The sequence below is a fragment of the Lithobates pipiens genome, unplaced genomic scaffold (assembly GCF_037356315.1).
Source record: "Lithobates pipiens isolate NorthernLeopardFrog02 unplaced genomic scaffold, aLitPip1_a1.2 Scaffold_8, whole genome shotgun sequence".
NCBI lineage: Eukaryota > Metazoa > Chordata > Amphibia > Anura > Ranidae > Lithobates > Lithobates pipiens.
In genome coordinates this window covers 508,979,663-508,994,630 of record NW_027507903.1, presented here as the reverse complement: position 1 = coordinate 508,994,630, position 14,968 = coordinate 508,979,663, and the positions used below count along the sequence as shown (strand labels likewise).

Here is a 14,968-nt window from a genome sequence, read left to right as displayed (position 1 = left end):
ATGAAGCTCCAATAGTGTAAAACCTTTTAATATAACTCAAATATAAAAACAAAAATGCACTTACAAAGCACAAAGGAAAGATCAGCCTTAAGTCCGATGCGCCGCCCGGACGCAAACGAACAAACTCGTCGTTCCTGGGTACAATTCCTTCGTAAGGGGTGACGTCAGCGCATCGCTCAGCCCTCGTAAGGGAGTTGTTTTTTTTTTTTTTTTTTTTTTGAGGAGGGGGTTTTCAACATTATCAAAGGCTGCAGAGAGATCTAGAAGTAAGAGTTTGAAGTAGTGGCCATTGGTTTTAGCAGTTCATAAATCATTAGTGAGTTTTAGTAGCAAGATTGTAAGGGGTCAAGAAGGTTGTTATCAGTGTTGATTGGAAATCCTTCACACGGAGATATTGTGTTCTTCCAGCAGGCAAGAGCGTGTGCGGAGCCGTCCCTGCCGGGAGAACACAGTGATTACTGCTAGCAGCTATAGCCCCTGGCAATAATCGCATACAAATTAAACATGCTCATTGACTTGGTACAATCGATGGATCGACTTGGGTAAGATCAGTTGGCCTGTAGATGGATCGAATCTTGGTTGGTCCCTGCTGAAGCGGTGATGGCCAGCTTTAGGCTCTCAAGTTTTTATTACTGTCAGTGTCTCCTTGGAGATTCACCACAATGTGTGTGCTGATTGCTATTGTCAAATGGTATGGGAAAAATATTCAAATGAGGACAAGTGTATAAGAGAAATTCTCCCCTCACTTTGACAGATTTTCTTTAATTTCCTGTTGTGTTTCTTGGAAAGGTACAAAAACAGCAAAGGGGTGGAGCACTAGGCTACACAGGCTTTAAAGTGCACTCTTTTTCACATGCACACAGCCTATGGAGGGACACAGCTGACAGGCGCATGTGAGTGTGGAGGACACAGGCATTCCCAGGCAGCATTTACTTAGACTGAGTCTTGGTAGCAGCTGCTGAACTAGAGTACTCAGCAGTCAGTGCATTTTTTATGGTACCTCCTACCTTTTGTTGCTCTTCACTATGGGTAGAAGAGGTACAAGTACCCCGAAGAATAGGGGCTCAAAGGGGTCCCTTTTAGTCTCTGAGGACCCCCCTCTGTAGCACCTCCCCCCCCCCGGCAGGACCTGGGGAGGCTGGCCAGGGAGAGCCATTGGGGTCAGGAGCTGCAGCTGTTTCTGGCACTTCAGCCCCTGTATACATTACACAGGAGGTTTTTTCCTCAACCATAAACGGTTTAGAGGAAGGATTAGTGGCGTTAATCGCATCTTCACTCAGTGGAAAAAAACGCACTAGGCCCCTCTCTGACACCCAGGACCCTCAGAGTGAGGAACTCTGGGATAAAGGAGAGGAATCCCCCTCAGATGATCTGGAGGAGACTGATGATTCCACTTCTGAGGAATCTAGTGGAGAAGGGCCCCCTTCAGTTTCTCAGGATGAGAAGATGTTGGTGCAAATTCTTGCTGGATTGGTCTATTCAACATTTATTACCTGAGTCAGTTAGGCTGCTTTCACACTGGGGCGGTATTCAGGCGTTACAGCGCTAAAAATAGCGCCTGTGTAACGCCTGAAAAAAACCGGCCCCTTTAACTCCAGTGTGAAAGCCGGAGGGCTTTCACACTGGAGCGATGCACTGGCAGGACGGTGAAAAAAGTCCTGCTAGCTGCATCTTTGCAGCGGTGAAGGAGCGGTGTATTCACCGCTCCTAAACTGCTCCTACCCATTGAAATCAATGGGACACCGCGGCAATACCGCCGGCAAAGCGCAGCGGCGCTTTGCGGGCGGGTTTAACCCTTTTTCGGCCGCTAGCGGGGGTTAAAACCACCCCGCTAGCGCCCGCAGACCGCTGCTAAAACGACGGTAAAGCGCCGCTAAAAATAGCGGCACTTTACCGCCGACGCTGCTCCCGCCCCAGTGTGAAAGCAGCCTAAAAGAACCCACTTCTTATCTGGGTTCACTGAAACCTCCTCAAACTGCACATGCCTTTCCTGTTCATGGTTTACTGGAAAAGCTTATCTATTCTGAGTGGGATCACCCAGATAAACATTTTTTTTTTTACACTTTATCTTATGGAGGAAAAATTTACTAAGAGGTGGGGTATACCGGCAGTGGACGCTGCCATTTCCTCCGTAAACAAAAGCCTGACTTGTCCTGTTGACAGCGCTCAGATGCTTAGGGATCCAACTGATAAGAAAATGTAATTCCTATTAACAAAATGTTTTCTCCTTGGCAGGTTCAGTAGCTCAACCTGCAGTGGCAGCAATTGGAGTCTGTCAATATTTGAGAGACCATGTTAAACAGATTTAAAGCTTTACCTGAACAGCAAGCCTGGGGGTTAGCTAACCTACCAGCGGCTTTGTGTTTTGCTGTTGATGAGAGATTCTATCCTTCATACCTCTCGCCTTACGCTTGGGTTGGTACACATGCATAGAATCTCATGGCTGAAAAATTGGTCAGCCGAATCACCATGTAAGAAACTCCTGGCGGGATTTCCCTTTCATGGTGCAAAACCGTTTGGAGAGTGGGAAAAGCACCCTTTACCAGTCAAGAAAAGGAGTAAACGTCCCTCCTTTAAACGGGCTCTTTCTCCAGTGCCAGGGTCATCAGCCTCCAGGCAGTCATGACGGCCTCCTCCGTCAGGCTCAAAGGTTAAAACTCAGAGTCAACCCCAGGGACAAAAGAAGTCCCGGGGGAGAAAGTCTTTAAGACAAAACACTAAGACTTCCTTATGAAGGGGCACCCCCGCTCACTCGAGTGGGGGGAAGACTACTAAAGTTCTCAGGGCTCTGGCAGGAGGAATTTCAGGACAAATGGGCCTCCACAATAACTCTAGGTTACAAACTAGAATTCCCTTCTCCTCGTTTCCTCAGATCAAATGTACGCAGAGACCCAGAGAAAAAGAAGTCTCTCCTTCTAGCGTTGGAGCGACTATTGTCGCAAAAAGTTATCATGGTAGTTCCCATGCAAGAGCCTTTTCACGGTACCAAAGCCAAACGGATATGTCAGACATTCTAGATCTCAAAACTCTAAACTGATTTCTAAAGATACGGTCCTTTCGCATGGATTCGATACGATCGGTAGTATCCATCCTGCAAGGAGGAGAACTTCGGGCGTCAATAGACATCAAGGATGTGTACATCCATGTACCTATTTTCCCTGCTCATCCAAAATTCCTGCGTTTCGAAGTAGAAAAACGCCACTTTCAGTTTGTAGCTCTGCCTTTCGGGCTAGCTACTGCACCTCAGGTGTTTACAAAGATCTTGGCCCCTCCTCTGGCCAGATTAAGGGCCCAAGGTATAACAATAATAGCATACCTAGAGGACTTGCTCTTGATAGACCGGTCGGTAGCCCGTCTGGACCAAAATTTGGTCACCACAATCAACTTCCTGGAATGCCTAGGTTGGGTCCTCAACATAGAGAAGTCTTCTTTAAAACCAGTAAGAAGACTAGAGTATTTGGGTCTGTTTATAGATACAGCCCAGCAGAGGGTATTCCTACCCCAAGCAAAGATCAGTGCTATAAGAGAACTGATTCAGGTAGTCAGGGCAAAGAAGGGTCCTTCTATTCGTCTTTGTATGAGGTTGTTGGGGAAGATGGTGGCTTCATTCGAAGCAGTTCCCTATGCTCAGGTTCATTCAAGGCTGCTGCAAAACAGTATCCTATGAGCCTGGAACAAGAAGGTTCAGGTGTTAAATTTTCTGATGCATCTGTCTCCTACAACGCGCCGGAGCCTCAGCTGGTGGTTGATACCCGAAAATCTGCAGAAAGGAAAATCCTTTTTACCAGTTACCTGGACAGTGGTAACAGATGCCAGTCTTTTGGGTTGGGGGGCAGTCCTGGAACAGTTGACTGTCCAAGGGAGATGGTCCAAGACAGAGAGGGTCTTGCCCATCAACATTCTGGAGATCCGTGCGGCGTATCTAGCCCTAAAAGCCTAGACACTTAGGTTGCAGGGTTGCCCCGTTAGGATCCAGTTCGACAATGCCACAGCAGTGGCTTATATCATAAGTCGTGCAGCTCAGAGAGAAGTAAACCAGTTCTTAATCTGGGCAGAAAGACATGTGCCATGCATATCGGCAGTCTTCATTCCGGGGGTAGAGAACTGGCAGGAGGACTACTTGAGCCACCAACAGTTGGTCCCAGGGGAATTGTCTCTTCACCCCGACGTCCTCTTGGCAATATGCCAGAGATGGGAGGGGGTGTTCCGGATGTAGCTCTCTTTGCATCCAGGTTCAACAACAAGGTCGACAACTTTGTGTCAAGAATGAGGGATCCTCTTGCATGTGGGACAGATGCGTTGGTAACTCCGTGGCAACAGTTCTCTCTGATTTTATGCATTCCCTCCTATTCTGCTACTGCCAAGACTTCTTTGCAGGATCAGGCAGGAAAAGAAGTCTGTGCTTCTGGTGGCCCCAGCATGGCCCAGAAGAGCTTGGTATGCAGAAATAGTGAAGATGGCAGTAGGCTCTCCTTGGACCCTACCGTCCCGCCCAGACCTGCTATCCCAGGGACCAGTATTCCATCCTACCTTGCAAACGCTAAATTTAACGGTTTGGCTATTGAAACCCACATTCTTAAGAATCGTGGGCTTTTCGGGCCCTGTGATATCTACCTTGATTAATGCAAGAAAAACAGCTTCCAGAATGATTTATCACAGAGTCTGGAAAGCATATGTCTCCTGGTGTGAATCCAGGGGTTGGCACCCCAGAAAATGTCATAAGCAGAATCCTCAAATTTCTGCAAAATGGGTTAGAGATGAAACTGGCCTTGAATACCATCAAGGGCCAAGTCTGGGCCTTATCGGTTCTGTTTCAACATTCACTTGCCTCGCATTCTTTGGTCCAAAGCTTTATAAAAGGGGTAACGCGCCTTAATCCTCTAGTTAGGGTGCGTCTGAACCCCTGGGCTTTGAATTTGGTTCTGTCAGCGTTACAGAAGCAGCCTTTTGAACCGATATATCAAATTCCCTTAGTTCTGTTGACAAGGAAATTAATTTTTCTGGTGGCCATTTCTTCTGCCAGAAGAGTATCAGAATTAGCGGCCCTCTCTTGTAAAGAACCATATCTGAAAATCACTAGGATAGAGTGGAGTTACACCCTCATCCTAGTTTTCTACCGAAGGTGGTCTCGGGTTTTCATCTAAACCAAGATATTGTTCTGCCTTCCTTTTTTTCCAAATCCCTGCTCTGTGGAAGAGAAGTCACTACGTTCTTAGGCTGTGACTGCTCTCACTACATCCAATCTGGAAGCGACTGCTCAGGTTCGCAAAACTGATGTTTTGTTCGTATTGCCAGAGGGTCCTAAGAGAGGAATTATTTGACAAATAATTGTTCAAGCTTATGGTTTGAAGCAAAAGATTCCACCTTTTCAAATCAAGGCACACTCCACTAGGGCTATTGGTGCTTCGTGGGCAGTGCATCACCAGGCCTCCATGGGTGAAATCTGCAAGGCCGCAACCTGGTCATCAGTCCATACATTCACCAAATTTATCAGGTGGATGTGAGAAGGCATGAGGATATCGCCTTTGGGTGTAGTGTGCTGCAGGCAGCGGTACAGGGTCCTCAGGTCTGATTTATACCCTATGTTGTGTGGTTCCCCTCCCCTCAGATAACATTGCTCTGGGACATCCCATCAGTAATTACTGAGTCTCTGTGTCCCGCGATGTACGAGAAAGAAAACAGAAAACAGCTTACCTGTAAAATGCTTTTCTTTTGAGGTAAATCATGGGACACAGAGGTCCCTCCCCTCTTCTAATACACTTATATTGCTTTGCTACAAAACTGAGGTATCTCCCCAGTAGGGGGAGGGGTTATATGGGGGATTGAACTTCCTGTCTAATCACCTAGTGATACCCTATAACCCATCAGTAATTACTGAGTCTCTGTGTCCCGTGATGTACCTCAAAAGAAAAGGATTTTACAGGTAAGCTGTTATAAAAATCCTATTTTTCCTGCTCTATCCAAAACTTAAAAAAAAAAAAAGTTTAACTATACATTTACTTTAGGTTATATAAATAGACTTTTTTCCTGCTTGGATAAACAGTTTTTTCTTAATCGTACAGTACTGGAGTTGGACTCTTTTAAATCTTGGCCATTGATTCTAGGTGAGGAAACTGGCAAAGTTGTTAGGAGAGCCCATATATTCGATCTTGCTCCAAGCAATCATTATTATTTTTATTTTTTTTCTAGTGTCCTTAGGTGATACTGTATAAATGGTCTTTCTTTACTGAGAGCAGGTTTCTGGCTTATGATTCTGATTGCATTGGAAGATTTAAGATTTTGTTTGCTTTTTCACATGAAGAAATCCCTTCCCCCTCCCCTGCTGCATCAATGCCACGGTGGCAGTAGGATTGCAGTGTCTCTGGATCTGCAGTGCCTCAGGAAGCTGGTACCTGGACCCTGCTGTATGGAAGAAGCTGATCGGTCAGTGCCAATTTGAGGTCCGATAGTTCCAGTTCCTAAATATCCTCTCCGTGAAGGGGAAGGTATGCCTTTTTGCAATGTGCAAAGAGGTGAGTGGTCTTTCCCTTGGGAAGGTACCTGTACCCTAGTGTGTTGGGTTTGCCCCTCCCCATCCAGTGCCCCCCCCCCCCCCCCCCGGGCACAAGCAGGTGGCTGACGAGAACACCTTAGGGCAAAATAGTGAGTACCAAGGTTCCTGCAAAACTTTTAAATAGTCTATGTAGCCATGGCCTAACGTGCGTTACTGTAAGCATACTTTTTCAGCCATACAAATGCTGTGTTCCACTTTCCAGTCCTAACGCACATTTTTGCCCAAACCCTGAGACATGTTCTGTGTTTATGGTCCCATTCCTCTGTAGGAGTTATGCTGCCATCCCCTTGACCCTGGATGCTACCTTGAGCACATTTCTCTGAGAAAATGCAGCGAGGGCACCCGTGAACGTGTCCTCCAGAGCTGGACTTTGTGCATCCATAGACGCACACAATTTGGCTTGGCCACGCCTCCCTGCTCACAAGATTTGACTGACAGCAGTAGGAGCCAATGATTCCCACTGATCTCAGAGTCGCCTGTGAGACCAGGGAGAGGAAGCACCACTGGTGCAATTTGGCATAACACTGGATCTGTGGAGTAGTCAGGTAAGTGTTAAGGGTGAGGGTTTTTTTTTTTTTGGGGGGGGGGGGTACACGACAAGTAATGAGGACTTTTTTTTTTTTTTTTTTTTATAACCATGTTCCAGGGCACTTGAGGTAAAAAAAACTATTTCCTTTTAGAACCACTTTAAACTTCAACTTTATTTATATCCAGGAACAAACACTTTTCTTTTTCTTCCCCAGAGAGAATGCCGATGAGAAGATTTTCACATTGCTATTAAAAATTCTGTCCAGAGCATTGGGTGAAATTCAGGCTAAAAGTTCTACATCTGACTCTTCTCCAGAGTGTTGGCTTGATTTGTCAACTGAATGCTTCCGCTGTCTAAGGAATTCCTGTGTGCAATGTTCCCGAAATCAAAACACTATCGGGTAAATATGCTTCTTGTAGCCATTGCATGTGATTCTTCATAGTAGCAGAAATGTTTACTTACTCCATGGCACTACAGACTATAAAATTCAGATCATCCATCCAGATATCCTTTACCTTTTTTGTGTTTTATAGAATGAAGTAATTAACCCTGTGGAAGATCATTAGCACATATTCTATAATATCTTTTAAATGTTTATTTTATTAAAAGACAAAACTTTTTCTTTTAATTCAGCTTTGGCCAGAATATGGAAGGTTAGAAATTTGTCCGTTTTTTTTTTTTTTTATTTTTTTTTATTTTTTTCAAAGAGCAGTTTTATGGGTTATCTTAGCACAGAAAAGAACAAAATCAGAACACAGTAAACTCTGAGTATTACTGAGACAGGTTTATGGCACATACAGACAGTGTAGTATTAAATAATGCAAAATCATTGCTGAGTTATATTATGTACTGTTAGATGGTAAATTAAGTTTGAATAAGTTGAATGAGAACCTATAAGATATAAAAGAAAACATAAGAGAAAAAAGAGAAGAGAAGTAGGGGAAAGAAAGATATGAGGAAACAGAATAGTAGCTGAACCACCAGCTCAGGACAGGTCCTCCCGGAGATGCAAAATACAAGTGGAGGCGCAAGAACTAAAGCATTAAATGACCCACAGTAAATAAAGTATATATAATGTATAGGTTAAAAAACATTCTGATTTAAGGAGCTAACATAACAAGAGTCCATAGTCATACATTAAGAGGTCCAAGAACCATATGGAGTGATCAGGGCTGCCATCGGGGGGGGGGGGAGGGGGGCAGAAACCATGTTTCCAAACACTGGAAAGACACAAGGAGAGAGGTGCCTCTCCTCTGGGTGCAGATATAGAACAAGTTTTAATAACACAATAAAGGCAACTCACATTTGAGAAGTCATGAGTAGCAATAGAGAAGTCCCAAACATGGAGCTAGTCCGATCTATGCCTACTCATGATTTCTCAAATGTGAGTTGCCTGTATTAAGTGTTATTAAAACTTGTTCACTATCTGCACCCAGAGGCGCCTCTCTCCTTGTGTCCTGGAGATGTCACAGCCCAGAGACCTGATCATGCATTTCCAACCTATCCTATAATCTAGCTGTCATTTTTTTTTCCATTAGCTCTACATGCTTTAACCTGGCATACAGGGCATCCTGGGAAGATGGGGGGCGCCGCTTCCAGTTGAGGGCAACTAAACAACGTGCGGCAGTAAGGAGGATGTGTCTAAGTAGCTTCTTGTATGGTTTGGCAATTACCAGTGGGGACACACCAAGCAGGAAAAATGTTGATGTCATGGAGATCGGCATCTTAAAAAGGCAGACCAGTGATCGCTGCTCATAAGCCAAAAGGGCGCTATCTTGGGGCAGCTCCAGTATATATGGTAAAGGGTACCTTTGTCCCCCTGACAACACCAGCATCTATCGAAGCTAGATCGGTAGATGACGTGGAGGATGTCCGGCGTAAAGTACCAGAAATAGAGGATTTTATAGGCATTTTCATTGTAGCGCTTGCAAAAAGAACCAAATGGTCCGCCACGTCATCTCGGCGATCTCCTCACCAATACCTTTTCCCAGTGGAGCATGTAGGCATGTTTACCCTGTTTGGATATGGAGTAGGAATTAAGTCGTTTATACATGTCGGAGATCAGGCACTGATGTGCGAATCCCTCCAGGATTATGCTTTTAACGGAGGATGGCTCTGAAAAGTGTAGATTTGGAGCCAGATATCCATAGAACACCTGGCAAGGTAACCCATATTTCTTTATCGTACATCATGGGACACAGAGCTTTAAGTAATTACTTAATGGGTTATAGGCCACCTTCAGGTGTTGACACTGGTTATACCCAATCAAAGGACGTTCACTCCCTATATAATCCCTCCTCCTTCCTGGAGCACATTAGTTTTTTTCCGCCAGTGTCTAAGGTGTTGGTAACGAGTGAAGATGTGTTCTGGGGAGCTCCACTGGAGGGATCCATGCTGGATTTCAATGGCCTCCATAAAGACCAGATCCATCCAAAGTGCCACTAAGGCCTAAAAGGATGGAACCTGGGGCCTCGTATCTGAAGCAAAAGGTTTTGCCTGTAATGCCTCTCTTTGTAGGGCTGGTCCCCAGGAACCCAGGGCTTAGGTCTTGCTACATTACGTATATCTTCCATATGGAGTATTTCACAGGTCCAAGGTAGTAGGGACCTGGTCCTTGAAGGTTTGCTAAATGCAGCCTGCCGTGATGGGTGAAGGCCAGATTGTCTGTTAATTCAGCAAATCCTGCGCCGGGGATAAGGCAAGGGAAGAAACTTGGGTATTAACACCTATTTCTTCCATTAGGGGAAAAAATGTTTTCACATACCTTACTCTGTTGTCTTCACTGTAAAGCTCAGTCCATGTTCGGTTGCAGCAGCATGTGGAGGGACATTTTGAAGGTAAAGGGAATCTGTAAAAATGTTTTCTTTCTCCTCCCGATGGGCGGGTGGTATCCACTAATTGTTCTAACTGTGGTTGATTTCACTGTTGTTTATGCCTGCTACTGGATGGGTCCCTGGCCCCCCCTACCCTGCTCCCCCTTGTTGGGCTGGTAAACCCGAAAATGCCACGCACAAGCGCGGGAACTGTTTAAAAGTAAAAAGGGGCAGAATTTTTTCTCTCTGAAGCGCGATGCCGTGAACGACCACGATTACACACGGCAGACTAAAAACAAATACAACACAGCTGTGACAGTCTCTCCTCATCTGACGATGAGAAAACAAGCAGCCTGCGACACAAGGACACGAGCTGTGGTGCATGTGAGGGTAGGAAACCGGTATTCCTGAAAAATGAGGGACGCCTTTTTCCCAGCATTAGGCTGAATTTTATAGCGGCTTTAAATGGCTTGACTATTTTCAGCGATTAAGTGCAATTTGTGTAGTGCCTCGGTTTTTGTACTTGGGACTATGCCTACCAAAAAAGACACCACAAAAACCAAAAAGGGTAAAGGTTTCGCCCCCAGGCACTAGGATTTCCCTAATCGTCTTTCAGGACAGCCACTATGAGAGATAGACTCTTCCTCTGGAAACACTGCGCCAGCCCATAAATTCTTACTTCCCCTGCCGGACCTCAGTTATTAGTGTTTCCTCCGGCGGGGAGACACTGTGCAAGGAACCAGGCCGATCAGTCAGGGAGGCTGTGGCTATTCTTTCGTCAAGAACCCGGTTGAAAGAAGCAGGGGCTTCGTTAGGAGAAAGCTGGGTTCAAACCGTTCGGATGTTCGGTTTACTTACCTCACCAGGTACTGCCACCCCTTCCTAGTCGAGCGCGGCTTCAGGTCGTGGGGGACTCCTATCGCATCTACAGGGACGCAGCTGGCAAGCAGTTCGAAAGATTTCCCTGTACAAGGGTACAGTCCGCCCTTTTTTTCTTTGAACCGAGCGGGCCGAACGACGGGGCGACGTCGTATCCGGCGGAAGCGAAGGCTTGACCTCGAATACGACCGACTTCCGGTTCCGGGTCATGGAGCTGATAGGAGGGCCGGGCACAAGCTGGAGATGAGTTCGGAACGCGCACAGGCAGCGTGGAACTCTGTAGTAAGCAGCCATCTGCAGTCATGTCGGAAGCTGAGGCTCAACCAACAGACACTATCTCCAGCATTCCTAAGGTAAGAGCTCCCTGGGGAGGGGTACTCTCTATCTAGGATCCCCCCACCCCAATGTATGGTTCTATCATGGGGGGGGCAGACCCGCCGGGTGGCCGGGGGGGAGGGGAGGCTCAGATCCCTTCTTTTAAAAAAGGGTCTAGTGCACTCCCAGGGTTGTATCCCGAGCTTTGTATTGACTTTGTCTCTTTTCTGTTTTTTCCCTTTTTACTTATTTCAGAAAGCTACGGAAAAAACGAAGTCTACGCATAGCTCTAAAAAGAAGTGTGCCTCCTGTAGGGACATTTTAGGGAAATCTTGGACAAAAGTGTTGTGCAAAGGCTGTATTGACTCCCTCGTTAGGGAAAGGGAATCTGAACAGGAGTCAGGACTAGCAGCTTCAGTTAAAGAGCTCTCGTCCACCTTCTCTTCTTTTAGATCCCTTTTTTTAAAAAATTTTAGCTTCCCACGGGTCCAACTCCCCAGGATACAACCCCACCTCTAGCACAGAGTTCTGCTCCAGCCCAACCTGCTACTACAGGGGGGACAGAGGTTGCAGGACCTTCAGGGACAGGAAGGGAACTTCCAGACAGTTCCTCTTCCGATTCCCAGGAGGGTTCAGAGGGGAAGGACCAGGACGGGGGGTCCAGGAAAGCCTCCAGATATAAATTATCCCTTGATGAGAGGACCTATTAAAAGCGATTTATACAACCCTCGGTATCCAGGCGGATAAGAAGCCCCTAACTCTTCATGACCAAATGTATTCAGGTTTAGGGGAACCAAAAATAAGGGTGTTTCCAGTGCACGGAGTTCTAATGGAAACCGTTAAAAAGGAGTGTCAGGATCCGGAGAGAAAGCCCTTTTTATCTAGATCCCTCAAAAGAAGATTCCCATTTTCAGAGGACCCGGCATGCCTTTGGAATAAAAATCCCAAATTAGATGCCGCTTTCTCCCAGGTCTCCAGACACACAGATTTGGCGTTTTGAAGACATGGGGGCCTTGGCAGATGTTATGGACAAAAGGATTGACTCTCTGCTTAGGACTCGGCTATCAGCAATTTAAAGCCTGAAATGGCAGTTACAGTTGTGGCTCGCAATTTAGAGCACTGGCTCTCACAGATCCAACAACATATTGAGGCAGGCACAGATAAGGAAACCATTCTGTCGTCCTTCCCTACTATGCTGCAAGGGATCACTTACATAGCAGATGCCTCTGCTGAGTCCGTCCGCATGTCGGGCAGAACGGCGGCTCTAGCCAATTCGGCCAGAAGGGCCCTCTGGCTAAAAACGTGGCCAGGGGATAATGCCTCCAAGATAAAACTATGTGGGATACCTTTGACGGGGGACCTCCTTTTTGGCCCAGGGCTAGAGACTGTTCTAGACCGAACAGCGGACAGGAAAAAATCCTTTCCTCTTAAACGGAAAACCCTCATACAAACAAAAAAGGGGTTTCGTCCGCAAGGGCGTAGGGAAACCCCTAAACCAGAGGGGAAAAAGAAAACCTGGCCCCAAAAAGGCAGGGGCAGAGGAGGGGCGATTTTTCGCCCTCCTGTCCAGCCCCGTAAAACCCAGTGACATTCCAGCTACAGTGGGAGGAAGACTGGGGGCCTTTCTCCCACAGTGGGAGACAATATCCCCCAATCAATTTTTTTTTTTTTTTTAGGGGTAATAAGAAGGGGGTACCTCTTAGAATTCTTAAGACCACCCCCTCAAAGGCTCCTTGTCACGCATCTACCCAGGTGCATGGTAAAGGCCGAGGCCTTGCTGGAAGCTCTGAGGGAATTGGAGAATCAGGATGTTATTCTCAGGGTCCCAAAAGCAGAAGAGGGAAGGGGGTTTTATTCTCATGTTTTCGTAGTAAAAAAAACCCGCAGGAAAGTTCAGATTGATTCTGAACTTAAAGCCCCTGAACGCTTCAGTGACATACAAAAGATTCCGCATGGAGTCGATCTTTTCAGTAAGGGCTCTTCTACACCGCAACTGTTTCATGGTGTCTCTGGACCTAAGGGACGTGTATTTGCACATCCCTATAGCGGAGGCCTCGCAGAAGTTTCTACGCCTTGCCATAGATTTAGTGGGAGAAACAGTACACTTTCAGTTTCAGGCCCTGCCATTCGGGCTATCCTCTGCACCCCGCATTTTTACCAAGGTCCTGGCAGAAACCATGGCCTTTCTTCGGCTCCAATGGATATGTATAATAGCCTACCTGGACGACCTGCTTTTATTTGCAGCATCCCCAACACAGTTGGTCAAGGATCTCGATCTAACCAAAAGGGTCCTTACAGACCTGGGGTGGCTTCTGAACTTGGAAAAGTCCAGCCTGATCCCCTCACAACAGATCTCCTATCTAGGTTTCCTGTTGGACTCAACACTGTTGAGAGTTTTTCTGCCAAGAGAGAAGGTACAAAAGCTGGACAGAGCGGTGGCCTCTCTTCAGAGCAACCAGCTGGTTTCCATAAGGGTTCTGATGTTCGTATTGGGTCTCCTTACATCTACCCTCCCAGCAGTGCAGTGGGCAGGGCTACATTTTCGTCCCCTACAGACCTTCGTCCTAGGGGTGTGGGACCACATTCAGGAGGCTCTAGACACCCTAGTACATATTCCACACCAAGTAAAGAGATCCCTCTGGTGGTGGAGGAAAGTGACGAACCTGTCGCAGGGGCGTCTGTGGCTCATCCCGGTTTCTCGGGTAGTTACCACGGACGCAAGTGGAAAAGGCTGGGGGGCACATCTGGGTTCCCTTATAGCCCAGGGCACTTGGGAGGACGGGGAGTTGGCTCGATCGCCCAACTGGAAAGAATTAAGGGCAGTGGGACTAGCCCTCAGATTTTTCAAAAAAGAGCTGGGTCACCACATTCAGGTGCGGTCGGACAACTCCTCTGCAGTGGCCTATTTAAACAAGCAGGGTGGCACAAGAAGCGGAGCCCTGTTGTCTTTAGCGACAGAGATCCTGAGCTGAGCCGAGACCTACACCCTTTCACTCTCAGCAGTTTTCCTGAGAGGAGAGAAAAACGTGGTAGCAGACTTTCTCTGCCGAAAGAGGCAGAGGGAGGGCGACTGGGTTCTCAACCAGGAGGTTTTCAATCTCATAATAAAGAGATGGGGGGCCTCCAGAGGTGGACCTTTTCGCGTCCAGAAACAACACAAAAACCCCCTGTTTTTTCTCCCTAAGAAGGGGAGAGGGAGCCTTGGGTGTGGACGCTTTGAACCAGAATTGGCACTTCAGAACTTGCTATGCCTTCCCGCCTCCAGCGTTGTTGCCAGCAGTTCTGAGAAAGTTTCAAATGGAAAACACATCTCTGATTCTGGTGGCACCACATTGGCCCAAGAGAGCATGGTTCTCAACACTGAAGCAGTTGGCGGTAGAACCTCCCTTACTCTTGCCCCCTCGGGACGATCTCCTCTCTCAGGGGCCAGTCCTCTGCCCACAAGTACGCCAGTGGAAGCTAGCGGCCTGGCTACTGAGGAGGGTTTATTAAAAGCTAAAGGGTTTTCAGAGAGGCTAGTTTCTACCCTCCTGGACAGTAGGAAAAAGGAAACTCGCCAGATCTATGAAAAGGTCTGGTTACGTTTCAACAAGTGGTGCGCAGAGAGCTCTTTCCCAGTACGGAGCTCCTCCGCAGTTTTGGAATTTTTACAATGTGGGGCAGATAAAGGCTTATCCATTAGTACCCTTAGGGGTCAAGTGTCAGCCCTCAGTGTTTATTTGGAAGATCACTTGGCTGCCAACCCGTGGGTAGTCAGATTCTTTAGGGTCCTGTCTAGACAGAGGCCGGTCCAGGGCCTGTCCTTTTCCAGGTGGGATTTACCCTTAGTTTTACAAAGCTTAACTGGACCCCCCCTTTGAGCCTTTAAAAGAGTGTCTT

At 46.9% G+C, this 14,968-nt stretch overlaps 1 protein-coding gene across 2 annotated transcripts in view; it reads left to right on the top strand.

The window, feature by feature from the left end:
• Window positions 1–14,968, top strand: part of ATXN10 (ataxin 10) — a 182,399-nt gene that overhangs the window by 18,803 nt on the left and 148,628 nt on the right. For both annotated transcript variants that reach the window (XM_077469350.1, XM_077469351.1), the window contains exon 2: window positions 7,297–7,482. In XM_077469350.1, the coding sequence (XP_077325476.1) occupies window positions 7,297–7,482 (186 nt within the window). The remainder of the gene's footprint in view (window positions 1–7,296; window positions 7,483–14,968) is intronic.